General features: G+C 43.4%; 1 protein-coding gene across 7 annotated transcripts; it reads right to left on the reverse strand.

Annotated features, from left to right (window-relative positions):
* Window positions 1–581: 581 nt before the first annotated feature.
* Window positions 582–25,174, reverse strand: ZBTB1 (zinc finger and BTB domain containing 1). 7 transcript variants are annotated; one of them, XM_090141771.1, is made up of 3 exons: window positions 24,992–25,174; window positions 14,039–15,778; window positions 582–2,011 (listed from the first exon to the last, which is right to left on the reverse strand). In XM_090141771.1, exons 2-3 carry the CDS (start codon window positions 15,756–15,758, stop codon window positions 1,980–1,982), a joined length of 1,752 nt encoding a protein of 583 aa, XP_089997897.1. In that variant the 5' UTR covers window positions 15,759–15,778; window positions 24,992–25,174; the 3' UTR covers window positions 582–1,979. The 7 variants fall into 7 exon arrangements, with proteins under 7 accessions (XP_089997897.1, XP_089997896.1, XP_089997895.1 ...); XM_090141770.1 differs by having other exon boundaries at window positions 1,993–2,011; window positions 13,867–15,778; XM_090141769.1 differs by lacking the exon at window positions 582–2,011 and adding an exon at window positions 2,048–3,922 and having other exon boundaries at window positions 13,867–15,778.
* Between the last annotated feature and the right edge of the window lie 1,874 nt (window positions 25,175–27,048).

Genomic DNA, 27,048 nt, shown 5'->3' on the forward strand with positions numbered 1-27,048 from the left:
TCACTGCAACTTTTTAATCTCATTTCTATTTTTGAATCTACGAAGGTAATTGGAATGCAGACAAGAACCAGCAGTGTTTGAAATGACAACAGATTTTTCTGACAAGGTTTATCTATTGTGTTAAAAACAGTAGTCTATGTGGGGGGAACCATGTAACTTTTTGAGTTATTTTGTATTTGGATACTTTGACTTTTTGCATGTAGATGCTCTTTTATTTGAAAGACAACCACAATTCATGTTTTCTCTTAAATACATTTTTTTTTCTCATGAAAAATAAAATCTGCAAGTCGGTATAACATGTTTTCTGCAAATTATACAAATGTGGGAGCAGTCATTTGGAAATATTTAGAACAGCAGCATATAGGGCACAGTAATGCAGTACTGCCAAACCAGAAGTTCCAAAATCCCAAGTCCAAAATTAGAAATCAAGTTTAAAATTATGAGCTTAAAAAACACGTGACTTTATTCACCTTTGGGCTTTTTAATCTTTGGCACGTTTTCAGATGATACTTTTAGGATTGTCTGTGTAACTTTTAGAGGTTTGCTTCCCTCCCCCCCTCCCCCCCCACCTTCCCCCCCAATTTAAGAAATAAAGTAGCTGATTACACCACATCACAACTATAACAGGGCTGTATCAGATTGATGAGACTCAACAAAATCAAGAAAATTTGTAACACTGATTAAACCAGCCCTTGGAGTTTCAAGGAATAATTATTTTAAAATTAAGTGGTTTTAAGGCACTCTTACATATACTTCTGAAAGTTTGCTGAGGAACGATGAAAAGCTGAGGGTGGTATCACTAATGCTAACTACATCAACTGCTGCGTTGTGCAATTTAGGCATTCCATTCTACGCTACTTTTTATAACTGCAGCCACCTTTTCTAACAGACAGTGGTACCTTACTGGCAATAATAAAGGACTTTAAAGCAGCTAGTTTGCAAGGAATCGTAGAATCAGATCAGAAAATGACCTCAACAGGTTATTTAGTCTGCCTTTTTGTGTCTGAAGTCTCTTTTCTTGCAGTTTAAACCAATCATTTTTATTCCTATTGATTGTGGATATGAGAGAATGCTATTCTATTGTTTCTTTGCCCACTGCTTTTACAGATATGAAAATATTTTGTTTTCCCTTCAACATCTCTTCTGTAAGGTGGCCTAAAATCATTCAGTCTGCCCTCAGAGGCAGTGCTTTCTTAACATTCACATTGCTTTCTCCTGGGTTCTCTGCATGCAACTTGTATCTTCATTTTCAAGGGCCGTAATCAAAACAGGAGACATCACTCACTCATGCCTTAGCAGTTCTGCAGGAGCACATTATACTCCTGTTTTGACATCATAATTTGCACCTTTGTTTGCAACAGCATGATCTTGCAGTGGTTTTCAGAACTTGATCCAAAATAACATATATATTCTTTTCAGTGGAAATTAAGCAGCTGTTCTTTTACTTACTAGTAATTCCAAATTGCACTTACTCCTACTAAATAGCATCATATGTTTTCACATTGTATCTGCACCTTGCTAAGATTATTTCAAATTCTAATATCTTCTAGTATACTTAAAGACCAACTCCACTTCATCTTGTTTGAATATATAAAAAGGATACGTGTGTGGTACAGGTGCTTAGTGAATGAAAACAAAGAATTTTGGCTAGAAGAGCTGTTAAAGGCATTTATCAGACTGTAATTACTAGCAGTAACTGTAACGCTGGGAAATGATGTTAAGTCTTAAACAAGGAAAACGGTATAATGAAAGCACAGTAATTCATACTCACAGGTTGACAGAATTTGATATATCTTTCTAATACAGTTAGATGCTTAGTTGCTTAGCGTGAAGAGTTTTGAAGATAACTGAGCTACAGCAGTGCTGTGAATTTCTCTTGTGTTATGGGATTCTTACTCATCTCAGTTTTCGATACTGTCATTCTTATTAGCTGAATGGGAAAAATGCAGGAGCAGATGAAGCTGATGGCAACTGGAACTTCACCCTGTTGCTGGAACTGTTATTAACTCAGCTGTAAGATGGAATTAAATAAAAATAATAAGCAGACTCATAATAACATTTTATTAAAGATACTGTATCGAGGCATAGATTAAGCTTTAAAGATGATGAAAATTAACCTGACATGTCTCCACTAATACTCTACATAGACTACAAATAATTGCTAAGTTACAGAACAGTCAGAGCCTGTTCTAGATGTCCTCTGCTTAAAAAACAAAAAAAAAAGTTAAATAGCTCAAGGCCTATCTTTAGGTGATACTAGAAACATATTTCCCTTCTCTTCTCTGCTTTGCAGTAGTCCTACTGTGAGGGTGCTTCCTGCTCTCTGTGGAAAGGACATCACATTTTCTATTACATTTCCCATCTATAACAAGCCTTCTCCCTCAGGAGTCCCCAGTGGTATCTTGCATTTTCTGGATATTCACTGTCCTCCCCATTGCTCTAGCACCACTACTGGGGCAGCAGTGTCAGTATTCCAGTCCTGTGCTGTAGACTCAAAATCCATGTATTTACTTTTGAGATGTTTTGTGTTAATATGGCTGATTCCTTAAATACCTAAAGGCTGAAAGGTTTGGGGCTCTGAAATCAAATTAAGGAACAACATTCAAAGATACCTGAACATCTTTTCTTCCATTTGTATAGCAACTTTATAAACTCAAAAAGAGGAAAGCAAGCACAGACACATGCCCTGTACAAGCTGCAATACAGACAATATTTTACATACTTCATAACAACAGTAATGATAATAATGCCAATTATAAATGAAATTGCAGACAGATTCTTACTGAGATAACAGTTATACTAAACAATAAAACATCCTCTTATAGTCATAAGTAGAATTAGTAAGATGCATAACTACAGCAGAATATAGATCAGCATGTTTAGTCTGCTTACATGAATCAATCTGCTCCAGTTGTCTGGAGAAGCAAAAGAAATTACTATTTTTTAAGCCATGTTGGCCCTATTTTTGAACATTTACTGCATCGTTTTCTTTTGTTTGCTTGTTTGCTTCCCATTAATTTAGGTGGAAAATTTTGGGTTGCTAAATTACTCAAATCTGAACATGAATGCCTGATTCTCTTCTTCAAACCACCTTTTCAAGGTACAGATCCAGAACATGGTGCACACTGTGCCCTGTGAAGATTATTGCATGTTTACTCATCTCCTTGTTGGTCACAATTTTTCACATCCACAGCACCATTTCTTTACTCTCCACATATAAGCACTGAGCTCCAGGGAAGGTCCTCTTCAGCTTGCATATGATGATCATGGCAGCAAAGGGAGTCAGGTCAGCTGGATCTTTCTCACCATCCTTTCCTTCCTCAGAGACCCTTTGTGCTCAGTTTTAAAGTTTTGGTTTTTTTTCCACTTTGTACTCCAGACTAAAACATTTTTTCCCTCTCTTCTAACACTCGTTAGCTTAGCATTGTAACTGTCTGAGAAACGCGTGAATTTTAGTTCATAAGCACATACTTTTAACTTGAAAGCTAAAAAGTCTAAACAGTTTTTAACAGAAACTCTAATAAGCCTCGTTTCATAAAAGCAGCACGGCAGCATATGAATAGCAGATCCTGCAAGCTCATTTCAGCGCAGCCCTTAATGCCTGGCATCTGCCTCTTTTGGCTGTCTGCTCCATGAAAGAGACTTCAAATTTGTTTTTGACAGGTGTAAATAATAGTCACAAGGAAGTAAATTTTGTAATACAGAGAAGAGTCCAAAACAATTAGTGAGTGTTCTAATATGACTGCTTTGGTGTCTTTTGCGACTGCTGCAGTATGTCAAAAAAGCAAAGGTGGTGCCAATTCAGATCTGGCACACGTGGTTCTGAGTTTTTATGAAATCTTTTGCCGACAGTTCTTCCTCATGTCTTCTTCAAACCTGGTTCTCTCAGTTGTTCAGAAGCTTAGAAGTCCCTATTTCACTACTGCCATGCAGAAAAGAAATGCAAGAAAAATATTAAAAGTCAGAAGCCCACACTCTAGTACTATATTTGCTAGCATGATGTGGTCCCTCCCACCTCACCGTGGTGTGGTTTTGCCCTAAATACTATCTCCAGTTATATTGAGAACACCCACCACAGAAGGGAACTCTTTAAAAGCTCTATGGTTCCTTTCCTTCAACCTCTACCCCAGCAAAATACAACCTTAAACAATGTTCTGGTCTTGTTTCAGAAACTTTTCATTTGTTTCTTCCTCCTTTACCTTTCATTTTCAAAACAGCTAAAGACTTGTTGAAGAAAACCTTCAGTTCTGTAGCCTCTGAGGTTATTTTTGCTACGGTATGTGTAACTTTCCAGCAGTGGTTTACGGCTTGGCTTAGTGGATGCTCAAAAATTACATAAGTATTATTTCCCTTCAGCCTGAACTTCTCCTAGCTTGGAACACCCACCACTCTGCAATACTTCTCACTGCTTCATATTTGCCCCTTCACTCGTTTCTGTTGATTTTACTTGCCAAACTCAGAGGTGATTATTATATATTTACTTTATCTCCCCCAGAATTATTATTTTAGGTATAATGCAGCTGAATGATATAAATGTTTGCAATTCATGTCTCTTTGGACCACACTAACATGACAAATGTGAGCAGCTTTGTATCCGATAGGAACAGTTAAGACATTGGAAACACATGGATGCAGCTTCTAAAGACAATCCTCTGAGACTTTTTTTTCATGGTACACTGGCTTCTTTCTCTGCCTATGGAAATCACATTGCACAAATATACGACTGTCCCACTTTCACATAACTGCTGGCTAATTTACACTTGATATTTCTACATGCACTGTAGCAGCATTGGACCAAGTGGTTGCATCTGTGCTGCAGAGCAGGAAAGGCTTTCTGGCTGGAAGTGAAGCCAGGTTTATCAGCCCTGTACACGTACTGGAGCATCCTGAAGGCCAGCTCAGGGCTGAATTTCCTAGCACACCTTTAGGCAAACTGCTAGCTTCTTTTAGGGCAGTCAGCTAATACACTCTTTGAATCTTGGAGGGGAATACATTGGACTGATGCTATTATCTCAAAGTAACACTTACCCGACTAGCTCTAAGGTCACAAAATGCATCTTTTTGTTTATAAATTAATAAAAGATTTCCCCCCAGGCAATATCAATGTTTAATATCAATGTTTAATTAATATAAATGTTTAATATCAGTATTTATTTAGATGCTACCCTGTATTTTACAGTCAAATATTTCTGCTGCTTGTAGAGCATACACAGCTCATGTGACATGACTGAGATTCTTCACACTGCTTCCCTCAATGCTGTGTGGTACCACCTCTGAGCATGGAAAGGTGAGATGCCCATGAATATTAAATCACATTTTTTTCTGATGGAACTGCAAAAATATGGTAAATCAGTGCCAACTGTGGCCGTGTGCTGTACGTAGAGCTGTGAATACCGAAGTGCTGTTGGCACTGGTAATAGCTTGCAGCCCACAGTGAGCTAGATTAGAGGTAAAATGTTGTGCCCTCCTTCCAGACTCTAAAAAATTCTGCCAACCCTAAAAATAGAAGCAGTTTTAGGAATGCACAGAGGATCTGCTTCTATAATCTTCACACAATAAACTCAGCTGAACTGCAGAAACGATCGAGCTTAAATAGAAATGTGCGTGTTTTATGTTAGCCGCCAGATGGAGCTCATCCCTCCCATCGCACAGATCCATGAACATCTGCAAAGCTAAAATACTTCATAGATATTACAAAGGATGCCGTTTCTTCCACTTCATAAAAGTCAGAGGAAGTCTGTGATTAGCTAGATGTTTACAAATAAAGGGGAATCTGGAGACAGATCAAAGGTAACTCTCCAGATTTGGCATGATACCAAGTTCCTGTACTACTTGCATCTGCATGGGTTTGACTGTCAGATTAAGTGGTTGAACTTGGCCTATCTCATCATGAACTAGCAGTGCTTTTTTAATGCTTAGCATATATATTAGAAATCTGAAGATTCAGCCAGCTAAGGACATGGAAGAAAAAAACTATGAAAAGAGAAGCATTCACAGCGTTCTTCCTCAACCTACTTTCTCAAATCTAGAAGGGAAGACAAGAGTTGCTGTGAAATCCAAAGTACGTAGCACTGTAAATTTAGTAAATAGGAGCAGTAGCTCTCTAAGTCTGTTCTCTAATAATCTAAGCTGAATGGTCCATTCGTACTATATTTGCTTTTTTGCTGAGTAGTTTGTAATTCATCCAGGATCTCAGGGATTTTGGCACAGCTCTAACTAGAGAGAAAAGCAGATCTGAGATAAAAGCTTGTGGTGTATGAAAGACACTGAGTTAATGTGTATGTGTTTTAAGGGACATCTTTGTTTTGACTCTGTGTAACAAACCAACATAGTTTGTGAGGTCTAGAAGGCCACAGACTATTTCTACTTTTATAGTAGTGCTCTGTTTGAAATTAGTATTTTTATTTGGGGTCTAAGCCACACTGAACTCAATCAAATAAACATTTTCCAAAGAAAACTGCCTTTGAACTATTTAACTATTCGTTTGCACAGCAAAATAAAGCAGAAAGATTAGTAATAATTACTGAGATATTTATGATGTCTTAATTGACATATTTTTCAGTTTTTAAGTTACAGTTCATCAGGAGCTCTGTCTCTGTAGCAGAATTGACAATGTCTGCAAAAGCTGGCTGAATTTAAGTGAAACACAACCCTACCTGAAAGCAGATTAGGTGGGGCTTATCCTCATGCTCCCAGGCACTCAGGCTGTGGCTGGTGCTTGTGCTTCAAAACAGCATAGATAAATGTACAAAAATGAGGTTTAATCTACCTGATAGCAATGCATATCAGAGATCTGAGCTCCCTCCTGGACTGTGGGAGGATACTAAGACAACTTCTTCATCAGTTCCCAGGGATCCTACCCTGTATTCCCTCCTACAATGCTACTGTATCTTTCCTTCTCCCAAAGGAGAGAGATTCTAGATTTCATCTCTCAGTGCTTCTACTTTGTATAAACAGAAAATCCAAAAGGATGGCTTTTAAAAATAGCAACCTTGTGATGGGGGAAAAAGGGGACAGCAATGAGGAAAGACTGATTCTAGCATTCTTCTTGTTGGCAATAGTTCTGCTGCAGAGACTTTGGCAGTGCATTGACACTGACGGCGCTGTGCCTCACAGACAGGCTAGGAAAACAAAGATTTGCACAGCCCTGGATTCCCCCAGTAGAGTTCCTGCTGTCCACACAACTTGGAGGACTTTGAGGCCTTTGATGCTTCTCATTCCCTGTCAGGATTCTTGGGATGTCTACAGAACCACAAGGCACACTTATCGTTGGGTGTCTCATTTCCAAAAAATATAAACCTCCCCAAAATCTCACTGATACAAATCACAGTATGAGTGAACACAATACCAGCATCAGCAGTTAGTCATTGAGAGGAAAATTCTTGAACAGCAATAAAAGGGCTAAATATTTTCTCCCACAGGAAATGCTAGAAGCAGCATTGTTTCTGTGGTTATAGCTGCAGAAAAATTTACTACAGTTTTAGCAGGCCAGAAGGCACAGGAAAAGATTAAACCTGTTTGTCTTCTCTGAATGGTGGAAGTTAAACTTGTACCCATCATGAGACAGATGCATATTTTAGAGTAAGATCATTAACATGGGGCACGCAACCACAGTGCACAACAGAGCTATCTTGTGACTTGCAAGAGAATCAAAGACATTGAACACTTCTGAAATTCAAGGTTCTGGAAATGAGGGGCAGCATGCCAGCTACACAAAAAAGAAACAAAAAAGAGCAGTCAAAACCTGGCCTCTGACTAGTTGCTAATCATAGTACATTCCTCTGCATACATTAAGAAACTTCAAATACACATACTGAACTACTTATAGGGAAAGCAACTAGAAACAGTGCCTTTAAATGAAGCATAATACTGTTTTGCAATGACAATTTAAACAAACAAACAAACAAAAAAAAGATATTTAGGGGCAAAAACAACCCAAAGAATGATCTGATAGCATCTCTCTTGTAAAGCTAGCAGTGGTCATTTTAGTGTACAGAAAGGAACATGGGCTCTGTTTGTCTTGAGGCTGAACATTTATAGTAATGGCAAGCTGACTCCTGAGTCATGTGCTCTGCTGCCCCGTTGTTACAAATTAGGATTTGTCTTTCTTCATGAAAAAATAAAATCACAACGAATTCCAGAATCCTAGAAGCAACTCTGTAAAATAGTGGTAGAAGGCACAATTAAGATGTCCTGGTTTTCTGGCATCTTGCCCTTCAAAACCTCAACCTACAAACATTTCTTAAGAATGCAATGCAAGAATAATTCAGGAGTTTTTTCCAAATTGGACAAAAATGCAGAAAACTGGTTTATAGCTACTGAGAACTACAAAAATGTCCACTTTTAAAAACATGTCCCTAACTTCTAGCTTTCAGGAAACTTTTATACAGTCACATCAGTCATGCTTCATCTTGTAGGTCTGTAACAAGCTTCATACCAATTAAGAATTGGGGAGGTCGGAATACTTGCTTTTTAACTCTTTCAGATTAGGAAGCATCTATGACTCAGAAGCAGGCACGCGGGGATATTAGCAGATACTGCCACTATCCCCTTCACTCTACTTTGCTCCTGAGCTTTCAGCATTAGAGCAGAACAGGGCTGTCTCCTGTTACCAGAAAATACAAGAATGCACATAGGGAGAAGGGAAAGCAACAGGGCAGTGTTAGCCGTGCCCAGCTGTGGCAGCATATCTGGAGCTGCAGGGCACAGAGAGCAGAGGGAAGTGGGAGCAGGTCCCAGCGCTCGGCTGGCCGAGGGGCCCAGCTCATTGCTGGCCTTGGGCCAACCGCACTAACCCAGCACTGAGCGCTGCGGCGTCTATTTCAAGAAAGACGAAGAAAGCTCTAGAGCATATTTGTGGGGTGAGTTGAGCACAGGAAGGTTTCCAATTCTCATAAAGAGGGCAGATAGCATAGATGTGTCTCATCTGTATGTAAGAGGCTGGGTTGCCTTTTTTCCTTATCGGGAAATAGGAGAGGAATTACGAATACAGCTTCCACGAAGATGCTGGGGAGAGGCAGAGACTTAGTTAAGCAGCTCAGAATCATAGAATGGCGTGGAAGGGACCCCAAGGATCATCAAGCTGTAACCCCCCTGCTTTGGCCATGCTTTGAGTTCTAACATAACTCATGTAGGCAAATGAGCCCTTCCTCCCCCCAGCCACTCATTTCTCCCCTCGTGCCACCATTTCTATTGAGATAGAGAGGGAACTGCAAGGGTGAACTGATCCAGACAAAAAATAACCCCCCAGGGAAACAAAAAGTTTGTCGTTTGACCCTGTTCATTGTTAACCCACATAGACGTGTCTTTTGACAAGGGAGAAGGCAGAACACAAGTGATACAACAGCTGAAACAACGTGTCAGGGAGAAAGGAACCCACAGTGCTCAAGGCGACACCATCAGGAACAAACTTACATCCTCAGCAATAGCTGAGATACACCTGATGTTTTGGTACTAGTGTGTTGAAAGACAGTGGTGTAGGCAAAGTAGTTGCTTTTATAACCGTATTTTTTTCAATAGATTCTCCAGGACAGTAGACTTACAGTCCTTAGGCTTTCAATTAAAAAATATATGCTGAATTCTATTTTCTCCATTAACTGAATATATTAAATAGCATAGTGCCCTAGTAAAAGTACAAATTCTTAGAATTCTGTGATATTCTATTCAAATCAAGATTCCTCCATGGATCAGGTAGCTAAATACTATTATAAACAAATGTAAATATTCTTTGAATTAGCAAGTTGCCAATAAGTATTTACAAGTGTACATATATACACACACACACACACACTTAAATATTTGGATATTTCCTTTGATACTGAAAAAGCAGCTTGACAGCTTTTGTTATGTTTTAAAGCTCATTTCGGGTCTTTATGAAGTCTCTCTTTTTAAGTTGCAATAATCCTGAAAGCTAATATCTAGGTTAGCTACACAATTCTCAGGGTTGCCACTCACACCACTGCCAAAATGAGGAAAAAAAGCAGAACAGAGAGAGATCCTCTAAAAATAAAAATAGCAAAACACTTTTAAAATAGTGTCATTGTTTCTTTCTGGCTATGCTTTGTCCAATGCAATGCATATACATGTCCAACCTTAAAGATCCTTAAGTTTTTCAAGGGTCTTATATGCTATATCTCCAAACAGTGCAGGAAGGGAATAGAAAGGAACTATGTTAATGTTACCAAGAAGTACAAATTTCTTAAAGGAAATAGAATTCTGACTTAAGTGTTTTTGCTTCCCCTTCGTTATCTTTCAAGTAACAGTAGGACTTCTAGGATATCATAACTGCAATTGTTTTTTTGTCAGATGTGCTTTTGTTCTGTTTCCACACAGAGTACTTTTTCTCATATCAAGAGGGCTGAAACACCACCATTTCACATCTCCATGGACACTGTCCCATTCTGTCCTCGAGAGCATGGCACCACCCCTTCTTCTCTGCATACTTTCACATTACCATAAACATTCTCTCCTGCATCTACTTGCAAGCAAGGCATCTTGTTTTTACTTTCGTAACTTTGATTTGTTCTTGTGTACTCCCCAATCACCTGTTGGGCTATTTAAGTCATTCTGTTATTCTCTGATTAAATACAAGTAGATTCACTCTAAGCTTTCCTGCAGTGCAATCCATGCACTTTTTGAGACTTATTCTGGATATGCAGACCTGTGAACAACAAGGCAACGCTTTTGTTCTGTAAGAATGGGAAAAAGAATTCATTCAAGTTCAGTAGGAACAACAAGCTTTCCTTGAAAGGATACTACAATACAGCCTATAATTGAAAAACAAAGGGAGAGTGTTTGTAAAGTTAGATAGTTCACATAAATACCACCATTCACAATTCCTAAATTTAACTTTGTAGTTGACAGGTCTACTCATGCTAGCAAGTTATTTTGGTTGTTCTTTTGGTGAATCACTTTTGGGTCAAGTTCAGACCAAGACACCTTAAAGAACGGCTCTTGACCATGACCAGAAGCATTTATAAATTGCTGTTAGCCTTTCCCTGTATTCCTAAATGATTTTTTAGTTTGCACAAGTCACCTCCTCCTTTTCAACAAGATCTTTAACTATTCCTTGCTGTGCCATGCTCTCCTAGTGCAAGAACACCATCTGCACTATTAATTTGTGCCACAGTGAGCTAATCACATGGGTTGAGAGCTCTCCCAGCCAAGTTAAGTCACACTCACTCTGGTCTCACAGGCATCTACAGGCCTTTATCCACTCCTCCAGGCTCACCCTCTGTGCTACCTTTGGGATGTTTTCCCCTCTGCTTTCCTTTGCACAGCTCTGATTCTGGCTGTCTCTCTGTCTCTCTGTCTGACCCTTCCAGCCTCTGCCCTCCCCCGTCTGCCACTGAGCCTTTCCATTCCTCCAGCTCACCCTGTACCACGAGGCTCTTCGGTCAACTCCCCAGCACCCTCTAGCTCTCCCTCAGTCTTCTTGGCTGCTTTTCCCAGTTCAGTCATAGCTGATATCTTAAGTGAGAACCTGAATGTCAGAGAAATTGTGTGCAGTGTGTTAGCCCCCAGTCCTTCTACCACAGTAAGTGCTTATCTACTTCACTGCTACAGGTGGTCAAATACTGCATGGATCCTTCTAATCACCTTCTACCACTGAATCCAGCACTGAGAGTGCTGTAATAGCCATCCTGGTTATTCTTTGAACTCTTACACAGTGAGCTTCAGTCCAGCTTGGGATAGGAAGTGTGTAAGAAAATTCTAGTAATAGAGAAGCTTGGAATTAACTCAAGAGCTGGAATGCATTAACATCAGCAGTACTTTTAATCCCAGTGCTGTTAGGGACCCAGCTGACTTCAGCACCTTCAAGACAACCTAAGACTGAGCAGTTCCAGCAAAATGCTGTAGGCCCACGCTGCAACTGAAGCAGCCTCTGAGGGCCAACAGCGAGCTCAGGCCTGCAGCCCCGTGGCTGGGCCCTTCCCCACTCCCTTGTCTTAGAGGAAATGCATGTTGAACCAACAAGAGAAATTCTGATTCACGTTCAAAACTGAATAAAAACAAGACTACTGGTACTCAGTTTGATATAGATAGATAGATATAGAGGAGATTCTGAACTGTTTTAATTTATCTAAACAGTCCTTTGAAGCTCAACACTCCGTTAACTCCTGAGAAACAAGGGATCAGCTCCTGGCTCCTGCTCTCAGCCCCACCACTGACACGCAAGCTGGTTGAAATCACTTCCTTCTCCATGGCTCAGTAGGAGGCCACATTACTACCTTGGTTGGTAAAGCGAGATCTGCTGGGAGAAAGTACAACTAGCTTTTATTTTGTAATAGTTCTACCATTTCATATTAGGATCCTGCTGCCCCCCATTAAAAACCATATACTTAACATTTAGACAGCTGGTGCCTATGAGTCAAAGCCAGTTGTTCTCTCCAAGGCCAAACTGCCCCACTGAATTGATGTCAGCTGGTACTTAGCAGTATTTTTAAATTGAGTTAAATTAAGAGACAAGCTACACAGATTAGGGCTATACTAGAATCAGAAAGAAATCTTTAAAGGCATTAAATGTCTTTACATTTATTAAACAAACTCTGCAGTCTTTTCTTGTTATATTCTTGTTGAAAAACAGAACATTCAGAAAGTATCATGAAAACAAGAAACAAAAAAATCTAAGGTTGACATGAGCCATACTCCCCCTTCCCTTCCCACCCAAGCAATGGGACTATCTACAACCCATCCCACTTTTAACTTCCCAACAAAAGCAACAAGGCACCCATTTACAGCTAAGCTGAGAAATGAAGTCTTCAGCGCACATAGCAATTCTGCATTCCTAGCAATCCACCACAGCAAGTCTTTCCTTGTATATTATGATAAGCAGGTTATACAGACCCACGTGGATAAGGATAGCCAGCAAAAGGCCAATGTCAGTCATACGGCAGAAGCGCCCATTACAGTTCTGCTAAAATTTCAAGTCTGGAAAATGACCACTCTGCTGGAAACTCCTCAATTACAGTCAGTAACTCCCTTTCCCTTTGCAAACACCAGTCCAATTCTGCAAGGCTTAACTAAGCCTATGTGCTCTGACCGCTGGGATGCAAATTTCAACAAAGCCAAGAAGCTGAGCATCGGGACAGCCGGTTCTGCCCTCACAGCAGTCAGACAGCAAAGGATTATTTCTTGGCATTGTTTTTTTCATTTTGAAAATTAATTTTGGGATTATGAACAATTATGCTCTTGCATATTAATTGCTGTGATCTAAAATTTTCACATGAAGAAACAACACATGGAAATATTAAAGCACTCATCTTATGGACATGGATCCGAGAACTGTTTAATAGCAGTCAGTGAAGGGGTAACATTGTGCTTTTAATCTACAGTTTAAAAATAATGATTTGTATATCTACTTAGTAAAACAATAAAATTAAGAACAGAAACTGATATTAGGAAACAGTGAAAATGTAATAATTAAACACATGAAGCTTTTCGAAGCTATATACTTAATGAGCCTAGACACCTATGATTAAGAGGGTCTTAAAAAAAAAAAATAATAAAAAAAACTTGTTTTCAATTTTTTTTTTTTTTTTTAATTTTTGTCTACTATACTGTATGCCTTGCTTTGGTGTTCTCTCTGCTGCCAACTTAATGCTTTAACAGTATGATTATGCTTATGTTCTTTTCAAATGCTTGGCATTATAGTGAGATCTCATATCTTTTCTCAAATTAAATTTTGCTCCACATACTCCACATGTATACAGATGAACATCCATGTGCTGCTCCAGTTGCTCATTATTTGGGAATATCTGAAAGCAGACCTGGCATATAGTCTCTCCAGCTGATAAGTGAGATATCATATGCCGTACATGGTCATGTTTTCTGAAGTTTCCTTGATCACAAATGGAACAGACATACCTGGCCATTCCTTTGTGCATATCATTGTGGAGCCGCAACTGGCGCTCTCTTAAGAACTGCTTCCCACATGTCTGACAAACAAACTGTTTTTCCTTGGTATGAACAGTATAGTGTTCCCTCAAGTGACAACGCTGATAAAATCCTTTCCCACAAAGATTGCAGAAATGCTTACGTCTGTGATCTCTTTCATTCTCTTCCATCATGGAATTCTTGAACAGATCTTGCTCCAGGCAGTTGGACATATGTTCAACCACTAGGTTTTCAGTTTCAAAACGCTGCCCGCAATTAGGACATCGGAAAGGACAGGCAGAATGCTTATATAACTGTTTTTTTTGAAGGCTGTTCATTTGGAAATGACTGTCCCTGAAGTCTTCCAGCATGTCTGCAAACATCATGTCCCTTATTTCCGACTGCTCCTCAGGGTTTTCTTCCAAGTCCATTTTTTCCTCGGAATTTCTGATACCATTCATGGTCAGGTCCTGGGGTTCTCCACAGGTCTGTGCATGATCCTGTAACTGTTTGCCCTTGACCAGTATTTGACCACACTTGCCACAGGCACATATATTTTCTATGTGTTTGGATAAATAATGAGAGGACAAATCCTCCTCGGTGATTGTTAGCCCACAAAGTTCACAGGGAGCATTCTCCACATCTTCCTGGACGGAGGGAGCTTTCCTGTTAAGGTGCCGCGGACTCTTTAAACACCTCCTTTCATCCTCATCCATGGATAAACGGGGTTTTAAAGTCTTCCGAGCATTTCTCTTCTCTCTCATCTCTTCCTCAACATAGTACCTGTAAAGTGGCTCTTCCTGCTCATCATCTAGGTCATCGTTATCAGAAGACTCGTTGCAGTCTTTATCTGTCACCTTGATAATATTATAATCTTTCAGCTCCTCTGCAGGACTGTCCTCTGGTTCCATCTTGATGACAATCCTCTTCCTCTCAGAAGCTCGACTTCCTTCTTCACCTGACGTTTCAGATGCCACCGTGCTGCTTTTCCTGCTTGTAATGTTGGACACGGGAGAAGACGACTCATCGACAACTTGGCTGGAATCCCCTTTGTATTTTTCTGTTTGCGTAGAGATTATTTTAGAAGCAGAGTCCTTTTCATTAAAGTCTATTTTTTCAGCACCGTAGTACCTGGCACTTTGGTACGAATGCCTGTTGGTGCACGACAACACGTGCTCATCCAGTAACTTTTCACAGCTAAAACTAAACCCGCAGCTGTCGCAGGTGAAGCTTCTTCCGAAGCGGCGTGAGTGAGACACACGCTCTTTTGTGTGAGAGTATTTGGACGTGGTGCTTTTTTTGCAGACATCAAACAGTTGTTCAGGGAAACTGCTGAGTTGCAAAGCTTCTTCATCAGGCTCTTTGTTATGGGATGTATTTACTGTTGAACTTGGCGGCTCCATGCCCCACCTGTTTGTTTCGCTGCCATTTCGAGCGAGCGTGTCTTCATACATTCGCACACCAAATATCATTTTACTGTTCTGGGTGCTGGAAGCAGAAGAAGAGCATTTTAAACTAGATGAGTCTGTATCCTGTATATCTTCCAGACACTCAGGTACATTATAGAGCTGTAAATAGTTCATGGCCACTTTAAATTGCTCAAAATTGGCAGGGGCGGTCATAATTTTTCCTAAATACATGAACTGTAAAATAAGATCAAAGCACTCAGCGCTAATCTTCATGTTGCTTAGATTCAGCTGGGCTGTAGTGTGTTGATGGTTCATAAAAAACATTCTAAAATAGGAGCTGCATGCAGCAAGGACTGCTTTATGTGCTTGAAAATAAATATCATCGATAGCAATGCAGCAGTCACACAAAAAGCCCCATTCTCTTTGGTTGTTTAGCTGCTGAAGGACATAGTTGCTGTGGCTGGTTCTTGCCATCTTGTACTTCAATTATAGCCCTGCAAAAAGATGATGACATCTGTTAGAACTGTAAGCACAGAAAGTGGAATACATTTAAGCGTAGAGAGGAACCGCCGTCTTTTTCCTCTCTAGATCTCTTCCTATTCTCACACTGTTTGTGGTATGATTTCCCGTCTGGACATCTTTGCTGGCAACTACTGTTGATGCCAGTGAAAACATCCATAATCCCATGTTCTCACCACTAGACTTACAAGACCAGTAAACTAATAAACATAACAACCACAACATCAGTTACAGCAACACTGCTAGAACATAAATTAGCAAATATATCTCAAAGTCCTACAGCCAAGATTTTTCAGATAGGAATTCAGGATGCAGAACTTCAAAAGCTTCACAGGGCAGACTTCTGCAAGACAGCCCCGGGACAACAGCTCTACAAGGTGAGCTGACTGTAAGAAACCACCGCTGAGTTTCAGCTTGCCTTTTTCACCTGCCAGACCAAAGGACCTATGATGCAACACATTACTGGCAACAAGGCTGGGCTCAAACTGGTCTTTCCCTCCCTACTAAAGGAAATTCAGAAGAGACATCGGTGAAGTATCCACACAGGCTACACTGTTTGCTCTTTATGGCACTTGGGGATCTTCTCAAACTTATCTGCAAGACACCTAGCAAACCAGGAGCTGTGCAACTCAGGTGCACTGTCAGAAGCACAGGGCAGGCAGTGTGTCCCATACAAGCCCGCTGCAGACGGTCATCAGGCTCACAGTGCAACATGGGCAGCACAGAAGCAGGAAGTGGTGCACACCATGCCTCCAGCTCCTCTTAAAATCACTCTTTCATTTAATATAAGCAAAACACTTTGATTGGAGACTGGACCAAAAAAAACAACTAATGAAGAACTAAAGGCCAGCATGCCAGAGATGGCAGCATTGAGAGATGAAGTCTCAATGAAGAACTGCAGACACCTGAAGCAAAGTGCTGGAAGGTGTTATACATGAAAGAACTAACTTGTGAGAAACAGGAAGGAGGAAGAAAATGTGCTACATTATGTTAAGAAAAACATTCAGAAAAAATACACTGTATACAGGAGGTGTCCATTCAATTGACAGAAGATAAACTGCAACCAAGCAAAGCTATTCCCTGCTCACTTTGGAAAACCTTTATTGACACACAATGTGTGCTAAAAAAACAGGAAGCAGGACAGAGTGGTTTGAGAAAAAAAAAAAAAAAAAAGGTAAAGAATGCTCAAACTGAAAAGAAAGACCTAAAGCAGCATCCTTCACACTTCAAAAGGTTACTGCAAGCAATAGAAACAACAGTAAGAGATTTGTACACATATGATACAGGATAGCAAACAACATGTATAAACTGCATTTTATGGCTCCGTTAAATGCATAGGTTGATTTGTCACTGTTCTTTCAACCGTCCAAAATTTAAACAAAATATACACAAAAATGCTCCCTGGTTTCTTCTTATCCACTCCCCATCAGCTCCCTGCCAGCTCACACCTATCTCCTAGTGACTGGAAAATGAGAAATTATATTCCACAATAAGCACTGAATTCACAAATCAGAGATGTTGCTTGGGCTGTTAAGTAGCAGACCTAACATTAGTCACTGTTCTCCTTCATTCCACAAATGACTGTCATGGAAAAAAAAAATAAATGCATTCAAGCCCTCTAGATGAGGAAATGCTCATCACCACCCAGCAATATTCCCTACTGCCAATACTACAGCCATTCATAAGGACCACTATCAACAGAAGACCTTATGTGGCAATGTGGATCTTGAGATTTGGTTTTATATTCATGATTAACACTTGGGTGGCAGCTGTTCCTCTCCCCCCAGCTTATTCCTACAGCCCCAGAACTCAAGGTAAGCACATCACAATTCTCTGATCAGTTTGGTTCAGTGATGTCCACTGCAGAAATGCAGCTTGTTACATAGAATCCACTCAATGGCTTTCTTACAAAAGGGTGACTATGAAAACAGAAGAACCCCTGGAACAGCTTCATGTGTTTTCTCCAGAAACTTGTGAACTATCTTAATTTCTGGGTAACTTCAACTTCAGATTTCTCAGAAAAATAACAAACCTTTCAACATCAAGTAATACCTAAAGAGCACTTCATATTCTCCCAAGTGCTAAGGTGTTTTGTATTTCAGGTAATTAATCAGACACTTGAATGCAATTCAGTACATTTCATCAAGAATTCAGACCAGCAACTGCATAATAACAAAGAACTGATTTCAACTTCCAGACCCTACAACTGAAAATCAACAAGAAACATGAGAAGATGCACTCTAAGATACCATTGGCCTCTCAGTGTGAACTTCCATCAGGACAAGAAAAGGCTTAAGGCTGCTAGAGGAAGAAATCAGGACAGCTTATGTTAACCTTCTTGTCCTCACAAAGCAACAAGATTACACTTTTCATTTTTATTTTCTGCATACAGAAAGTATTCTATCATGCCTTCCAACAGCAAAACAGCAACACAAGGTCACAAATATCTGCCCACACCTGCAAAGGGGCATTTCAAAATTGTGGGAAAGATCTGGCAGTCACTGCAGTGACGGTGCACAAACACACTTTCTCTAAGTTTCCTTCTTCTTTGAAAAAAGTGAAACATATTTCCTCTTTTGACAGAAAAACTCTTTCAGCACTTGAGCCCTGATATGCAAAAATAACCCACCGGTGATGCCTTTCTCCTACTGCTGCTTTGTAAAGAACCAGCCCAAGCATGAGTGAGCTTGGTCAGGCCAGCAAGGTGCTCAGATGTGTACACAGCCTCCATCACAGTAGTACTACAAGCAGGTATTAAAATAGAGAGCGTTTGAAGTTATCTATGTTAATGAAAGTTCTGGCAGCCTTCCTCTGTATGCTGTATTAACCTGCCATGTGTAACCATATATTTACAGCTGCCAACACTTCCCACTACAAGAGCCTGTGTTGGTCTATTTAAAACTCTGACAAACTTCAACCAGCAACAGCAAAAATTTCCTTGTGAACTCTGTGCTTCAGACTTGTTTTTTCCAGAAAAAAAAAAAATCAGTGAATGCAGTTTAAAAAATGAGGTTAAGAGAAAGCTTTTGTAGATCAAAATTACTGTTCTTTCTTTAAAATTCAAAGAACTTTCTCTTGCAAAATCTTTGGAGAGAGACGTCACAGAATCACAGGGGTTGGAAGGAACCTCAAGAGATCAAGAAGTCCAACCCTGCTGCTAAAGCAGGTACCCTACAATAGGCCACACAGGTAGGTGTCCAGCCAGGTTTTGAATAACTCCATAGGAGACTCCACAACCTCTCTGGGCAACCTATTCCAGTGCTCTCCCACACATTAGTACAGAACCTTCTACATTCAAGTTTTGGGGCATTACTCCTTGTCCTGACCCTGCACCACCAAGAAGAGCCTGGCCTCACCCACTTGCCTCCCAACTCCCTTGATGTATAAACATTAATCAGATATAAACGTTAATCAGACTTCATATGGGAGAAAGAGGCATGTATTAGAGATGTTCTTTGTCATCACACAAAAAGCTGCCTGAATTTGGCTAAGCTTAAACAGGAGGAGGTGAAAAAGGTAGAAATTATAGATTTGTTTACACTTCAGACTGCTGTGCATTACTAAAATCTCAGATCATAGCCTTGCTGAGAACAATTCATCCTCATGCAACTCCTTTGTGTACAGGGGCCTGTCCAAGCCATCCCATCCAGCATGAAAACCCTTTTGGCTGCTGTGTGCCACCTCCACTCACAGACTGGTGACAGGGCTCACTGCAACAGGACGTGCCGCTGCATTCCAGCATCCCTGGCAGCCAGAAAGGAGCAACGCTTGGCTCTAAGTGACTCCCAGCAAGGAGTGGGCTTAGTGAAACTGAGTGGAGATTAGAAAGCGTAAGAGGGAGGTGAGGGAAGAGTTCAGGGAGTGCAAGGATGGACAGGCTGAGCTGAGAGAAGGGGTCTGGCATCAGGAACAGCCGTGGGCAGACAAGATGGTGCAGTTAGAATCTACATGGGGGAGTGAAACCACCTGAGCAAGGGACTGGGAAGAACCAAAGTGCTAGGGCAGAAGGGAAGAACATTTTGTACACATACACATATAAGCATAGATACGCACATGTGCTTTTGCTGGGCAACAGGCAGAAAACTATCACAGCACGCACCCATTCAGAGCTGGAACTGAACTTTGAATTCTGACGTTCCTTTGCTATTAGCAAATATCACAGGTTTGTTGAAAAACGTCCTTCCATCAAGAGAGAGGTCTCAGAAAATGATCCTTTACTATTATTTTGTTATTTTTAATTGCTAAAATGTCAGAGATTTGCATTTGTCACCCATGTGGGTGGTTCAACGTTGCAAACTATTTTTGAGATTTTCTTTGGAAAGAAAACAGTCATTAGAACAAAAATATCCTTTTTAAAAGAAACCAAAGGTTTCAAAGTTAAGCGCATACACAAGACATTCATTAAGCTAAATTCCAGTGCAGCAGTCATTCAACAACTTGTTATGTACATTGTAACCTTCCAGCCCTCCTCTTACCAAAGGCTTCTTCCTCTACTGGGCTCACCTTGTGGATCTGTCCAGGGGATGGATCCACGCAGCAGTGCTCTTCGTGCACAACGTGAGATCTCTGCTCATCTGGCACAGGTTTGGAGGAGGTGAGGTGGATAAGGCAAGGAGAAGAGGGGGAAAATCTCACAAAAAAAGAGCACTGCTTGGAAAACAGCACCCCATTACTGTCAGTATCAGGACGAGTCATGTTAACCTTTGGGTTTTTTGGCTTGCACTTTTTCAGATGTCCAACCTCTTCCTTCAGGGAAGCCATCAGCAGTACCTCATACAAACAGGTGCTACTCACTGTGTGTATTAAGCATTGATTATCTTGGAAAATTCAAGCCCTACACATGGAATTTGTCCATTCAAATGTGTCTTTGATCCCCTCTAATTCTGCTTCCTATTTCAGAAAGAGAAGAAATGAGATCACTTGCCTGAATAGCACACTGCATTTATGAAGCATTCAGTCATCACAAGGAGGTCCACCAGGCACCTACATCACTCCACCCTCAGCAACAACCAATTAGTGCAGTAAGCACAGCAGTGGGCCATGCTCTGAGCAACACTGAACGATGCAGAGGTGGTCTGAAAAAGAATGTACTAGAAAAGCATCTGATATGAAACTGAGAAGTGTAGATGCTTTAGTCAGGTAATTTCAGTCTGTTCCTTAAACTCTAAGAAACACAGAACGTATGTGGAGGCTACGTGTTTGTTTTTACGTGGCAAAGCTTGGATCCAAGCTGCCTACACGCCACTGTGTTTTTCTTTTGAATCAGCACTCAGGTACAATTACTACTCAGATATTATCACCAACAAGCTAAGCTACGCTACTACGCAAACCAAGCGTGCTGTTTAGAAGCCAAGGACCAGAAAGAAAAGGCTCTTACTATAACTCAATGCTTTTCTTTTTTCCCCACAGATTTTTAGTTTTAAAACGTTTCTTTCAGAAATTTTAGAAGTCTTCAAGCTTTCCCCTGTTAAAGCTTTAAGAGACTGCTGAAGTTCTTTTACTAACTTCTCTGTCTTTAAAAAAGAAGTACCACAAGGTTCAAGATTCAGGAGCCTCTCGGCTCCTAAAATTAGTAGGTGGTTTTCAAAACCCAGCATTTCCACTGCTGAGCAGGCAAAAACAGACTGCTTACATGCTTAGTTGCTGGCTGCTTTTCTTCAGAAACCAAGAGCAGGCTGGACAAAAGTATAATAAATGAGCGGAGAATTTGGTGTTAATAGAAAACGAGACGGAAAAACCTCAAGGAACCAACGCCCAGTTATCCAAAGAAATGGGCTGCTTGGGCAGCAGAAAGCAAATTCCCCATCCTATTCTCACACCACATCTCAGGCTGACGCAGGCTCCCAAGAGCTCTCCTCCCTAAAGAATTACTTTGCCTTCGTAGGTCCAGATTCTACACCAGATAATCTGGATTCCTAAATGACAGCATAAAGATGCTCAGGAAAAAAATCCCACATCACACATCCAAGCTCTGTATGCTGCCTGAGAAATCTGGGCGTTCAGCTAGTATGCTGACTGCAGAGTCGCTGACAGGCAACAAGTTTTATCTCGACATTAACAGGAGGAAGCCACTGAGACTGCCATAGTACTGCACAATCCAAGAAGGCACTCAATTTACACAAACTTCACAAAAAAAAGGCAAAGAACATGAGGACAGGTGACACTGTTCACTGCAACAGCATCTATAGATAAGGTGCAGCTTGCATTGCAAGTGCAGGACCCACAGTCGTGAATTAAAAGTTAGGAGAATTCCATGTACTGCCAGGGAAAGTCTAATTAGGCTCCATTACTTGGATGAGGAAGGACCGGCTCTAATTTATCCTCCTCCCAGAGTCCTTCCATTAGCTGCCTTCAGGCACACGAGCTGTGAATCTGCCTGCCATGACGCAGATACTCAGCTATCAGAATGTGTATGCTGATGAATCAACTGATGTTAAATGCCTTGTTGCCAATGTATGGAAACAAGCTTCAGCTGCTACCTGGGCTAGGTTTGAACCAGAGAAAGGCAAGGAGCAATGGTGAGAGCCATTCACTCCCCCATCAGTTTGGGGAGCTCCCCGCTGACACAGCACCTGAATTCACAAATGAGAAACAGCCCTCACAATTTAACAGGTTTCCATTGTCAGACACTGATAACTAGTTAAAAGGCATCACACAGTCTTAGAAAGCACTCACCTCAAAAGATGAATAAGAAGACAGGAAAGCATGAGCAGCTAAGTTAGGAAAACAGTTTGAACTGAAGCCCTAGAAGTTACCATCTCAACCAAGTTCAGGTAATCACTATGGAGTACCAAGTATTGCAGAGAGCTGTATGCAGTGTTTTAAGTAACTTGCTATCCACCAGGGACTGCTCTATTAAGTCACAGTCACCGTTTATCTGACACTTTTACAACTGTAAAAGGTGGTGAAGCAACACGGTAATGATACGTCTGAAAGACTGATAGAAGAACATCCTGACACCGGATTTAAGCCTTGCAGCTGGCTGATGAGCCTTCACCTGGGCTCTCTGACTCGCCTTGTTAGCTTCAGGAGGTGTCCTGGTATTCAGCCCTTTCCCAAGACCCTCAGATAACTAAAAGTGCCTTCCAGACAAGCATCCCTGGCTGATACAGGCTGTGTGCCACCACAACAATCAGTCACTGGAGACACACGAATGAAGTTCCTTGTGATACATGGGTGAGACTACACATTGACACCTTCTGGTCCTAAATGCTTTGAAATTCACTTGTGTTACATAAAAAAAACCAAACTGCTAAGGTCTACATCAAATGAAGTAGGTTTAATATAGAAAAAGGCAACTGCTGGTTAACTCTAGAGAGCTTTGCGATGACCCAAGGCGAACAAAAACAGAATTACCAGACCAGTTTGAAGCTATAAATGGTCTTCATGCAAATCGTGTCAGCTGTGTCTGCAGCAGAACTCGGTGCGTGGTGCTCACTGTGCCCTGGCAGCAGCAGGGCAGAGAAAGCAACCGTGGGGCAACCGCTGGGCAAAGCTTCTTGACAAACACACAGTTGGCTCTGCAGTGGAGGTCTGGGAGAGGTGCAGAGAGGGCCACCTGCAGCCTCTGCAGGAATGGGGCACTATGGTTTCTACCAGGAAACTTTCATCATCTCAGATTCGAGCAGCTTTTTTCCCACGCAGCAGATAAGTACCTACAAAGGATCCTGGACTTTCAGTGCTTTTGCTAGCAATGGACATATGTGAATAAAGCACTTAACCTCACACGCCCAAGTAAGAAAGCTCCTAAAAGCCCAGAGTAAGCTCTGGAGAGTATGCCATGCTATGCATGTGCTATGAGTACGCTATGCATACTCTCATCGTAATTACTGCCAACTCCTGTGCCCGTGACAAAACTGAGGATGTGTGCCAGCAGAGCTAAAACATCTGCTCAGCTCATGGTCCTGCCCCACGCAGCCCAAACCTTCCTGCTCCTGGGAAAAGGGGCTTTCCAGCACTCTGCCAAGCTTCCCATGCAGCACCAACCCACAGCTCTGCTCCCCAACCCCTGCTGCAGCCCCATCCGTACAAACACCGAGCAAGTCACCAGCAGCACACAACCGAGGCTCTCCGGCCCCACATGTGCCACGGTCACAGCTCACTGCTCTGCACCCATACGGCCTTGGCTTTACTCTGGGAGAGCTTTGGTTTCTAATTTGGCAAAAGACAGCAGCCCTGCTCGCGAGGGCTGTGCGGGTTTTTCCAAGAGCTGCAGCGAGGAATGTTAAACAAACACCTTTAATTAAAGGAATGTTTGTTTAAGGTAATTAAATGCCTACGGAACACGGCGCTGCTCCAGCCCCGGATGGCTCTGCAGTCTGCGCCGTGCCGCGCGATGCCGTAGCGCGGGGAAATCACGCAGCGGCAGAAGCCGGCATTCAGCCCAGCGCCGTGCCCGCCACCGCCGACGTGTCGAGGATCGGAGTTACATCAACTCCCACAGCACAGCGGCACAGGAACGCGGCCCCAACCCCGCAGCACCGCTTCCTCTCCACTGTTCGCCGCCTCTCCGTGCGGGGCGCGCTGAGGAAGGAGCCCTTCGGCACCGCTGCCTTTCGTGCGCGGCCGACCCCCGAGCGCACCGCGGGCCGCTGCCGGCGGGTGGGATGGATGGGGTGGGATGGGGAGGGATGGGGCGGCGCGTTCCCAGCGGACTGCGGCTCCGCTCTGCGTGAAACTGCCGCAACTCAACTTTTCACTTAAAAAAAAAAAAAAAAAAAAGGAACAAAAAAAATCCCAGCAGGGCACGGAGCGCCGGAGAGCCGCGGTGAGCACGGCGCTTTAACGTAACGCCAAGCCCCGAGCGCAGAAGTACGGCCGCCGTGCCCTTCTCGCCCCCCCGCCCCGCGCAGCATCCGCCGCCCCGCGTCGCTTCCGCAGGGCCCCTCCGCGCCGCGCCGCCCCGCAGGTGGAGCGCAGCGCCGCGCGGCCCCGCGCCGGCTCGACTCGGCTCGGCTCGGCCCGTCCCCTCCCGCCGGGCGCAAGGTCACGGCGGCGGCCGAGGGCCGGCCGGGAGCCCCTACCTGGCAGCGCCACTATGGCGGGCCGGGCCGGGTCGGGCCACGCCGCGGCCGGAGCCGCTCGGCACTTCCCACCTCCCGCCGGCGGCGGAGCTGCCGCCCGCTCCCCCCGCGCCGCGCCGCGCCGCGCCGGACCCCTCCGGCGGAGGGCCGCACGGCCCCACTTACCGCGGAGCGAGGCGAGGCGAAGCGAGGGGTAGAGCTGCCCGCGCCGCTCCCGCCGCTGCGCCGCTGCCGCTGCAACAAAGGACTTCCGCCCCGCCGCGCCTGCTGCTGCCGCAGCGCCGGCTCCGCCGCGACCGCACGGAGCCGGACCCCTCCCCTCGGCGGCCGGCGGCTCCCGGCCCCGCCGCTGCCAGCGCTGCTGCGCCGCGCCAATGCCGGGCCCGGCGGGCGGCTCCCTGCCGCGCTCCCCTCTCCTCCCATCGCGCCGCGGAGGCGGCGGCGCCGGGGCAGGGGCGGCCCGCGCCCCCTCCCTACGCGCCTCGGGCCCGGCCCTCCGCCCCCCCCCCGCTCCCTCGGGAAGCCCCCGGCGCGCGGCGGAGCTTCCTGCGGGGCTGGGGGCTGCAGCCGGAGCTGCCCCGTGCGCGGCTTCGCGGCCCCCCGCTGTGACAGCTGCCTTGCGCGCCGCGAGGGACCGTAAATAACGACCCCCCTGCCGCGTCGCGTGATACGCTATTTCTTTTTTGCCGAAATTCCACCCGCTGACGCCTTCCCTCCTGCAGCTTCGGGCCGATGCAGGGAATCTCACGCGTCCGCCGCTACTTTTAATCACGAAGCATAGAACGGCGCTTTGGGTTTTGTTTTGTTTGGGTTTTTTTTTCCCCTCTCAGAGTTTTCCCGGCCCCTTTCCCCACCCTCCCCGAGCCCTTCCAAGAGCAGTGGCATTTCCTGGAGCTTCTGCTACCTGCAGGGCTACTGGACACGTTCACGGGGCTCTGTGGCAGGCAGTTGGCTTTTCCACCCAAAGGGCCATCGGCCACTCTGTGCAGGAGCCCCAGCCCACAGAGTGCCATCATTGGAGGCCTTTTCCAGGGGTGCCATCACTTCTGTGTTCACCCAAGGAATCGTCAAATCATTACAGTTGGAACGAACCTTGAAGAACATCATGTCCAAGGAGCTCAGCTTCAGATGGGCAACAGCAGCAAAAAATTTGATTACAGATTTGAAAATGCCACCAGCTACAAACGTAGTAACCAAATATACATATACATATAAATAACCCTCCCTAACATCCACTTTATTGACATTCACCCCTGTTCTGATAGCCATGATGATGCCATCATAGCACTTGTGACATCACAATAGCTATGATGACATCAGAAGAGCTGCAGTGACATCACAATAGCTATGATGACATCACAATAACTATGATGACATCCTGGTGTGGGCCGTGCCACTTTGTACCCCAGAGCCCCATGAAACCCTTAACTGTTTTTATAGTAAAATCTCGTTCTTCCATCACTGCTCCCATCGTTTTGGCTCCGGTTTCCCTGGAGCTCTTCAAAGCCATCTTTGGGCCAGGGTCAACCTAGATAACACGTAAATAATTAATCATTTAAATAAATAACCTGCTGTCTGCAAACAGCCCCTCATTCGGTACACGGGTTAATAAATATGTCACATAACACAGGAGCAGAGCACAGAACCTTGAGCTTCTACTGCCGAACTCTGAGGGAAGAAAAGCAGCAAGTGGAACTGATAGGGGCAGTGGGATTGGAGCACCACTAAACTGCAGTCTGGCTACAAATGTGGGAAGATGGCCCCGAGCCCAGTGAGCTTTGTGTGTAAATAAGAGAAATAAGGCATGGAATGCTGGAAAAAGGAATATTTGTGGGCACAGTGGGACGAGCAGAGAGCACTGCATGGGGCACTCGCCCTCCCACAGGCACCTCTGGAAGCAATCCCCTATCTGCTGCTATTGGGGCAGTATTTGCCCTAAAGGCTTCAGATTTGGCCCAATTAAAATTCACCATTCCAGCGTGCAGCAGATTATCAAGGGAAAACCAGGTATGGTCTGAAAAACGTGACACCACAGAGGGGAGTGCGACAAATGCGTGAAGCTGCTTGAAACCCACGTGGAAAAAGCACAGCAGCTGTGATTCCCACTGCCATTTTCAGTAATAAATATATGAAGCCCAATCCCTTGGGCACCAAATCAACCAGGGGCAGCGGCCCCTCCATCACACGCGGCGAGGGGGGGAAGTTTTGCGCGGTATTTGCGC

The sequence above is a fragment of the Phasianus colchicus genome, chromosome 5 (genome assembly GCF_987193195.1).
Source record: "Phasianus colchicus chromosome 5, bPhaCol1.hap1.1, whole genome shotgun sequence".
In the NCBI taxonomy this organism is placed as follows: Eukaryota; Metazoa; Chordata; class Aves; order Galliformes; family Phasianidae; genus Phasianus; species Phasianus colchicus.

Coding starts and splice junctions, on each gene's coding strand:
- ZBTB1 (XM_031605578.2), bottom strand. CDS start 15,758: ATGGCAAGAACCAGCCACAGCAACTATGTCCTTCAGCAGCTAAACAAC.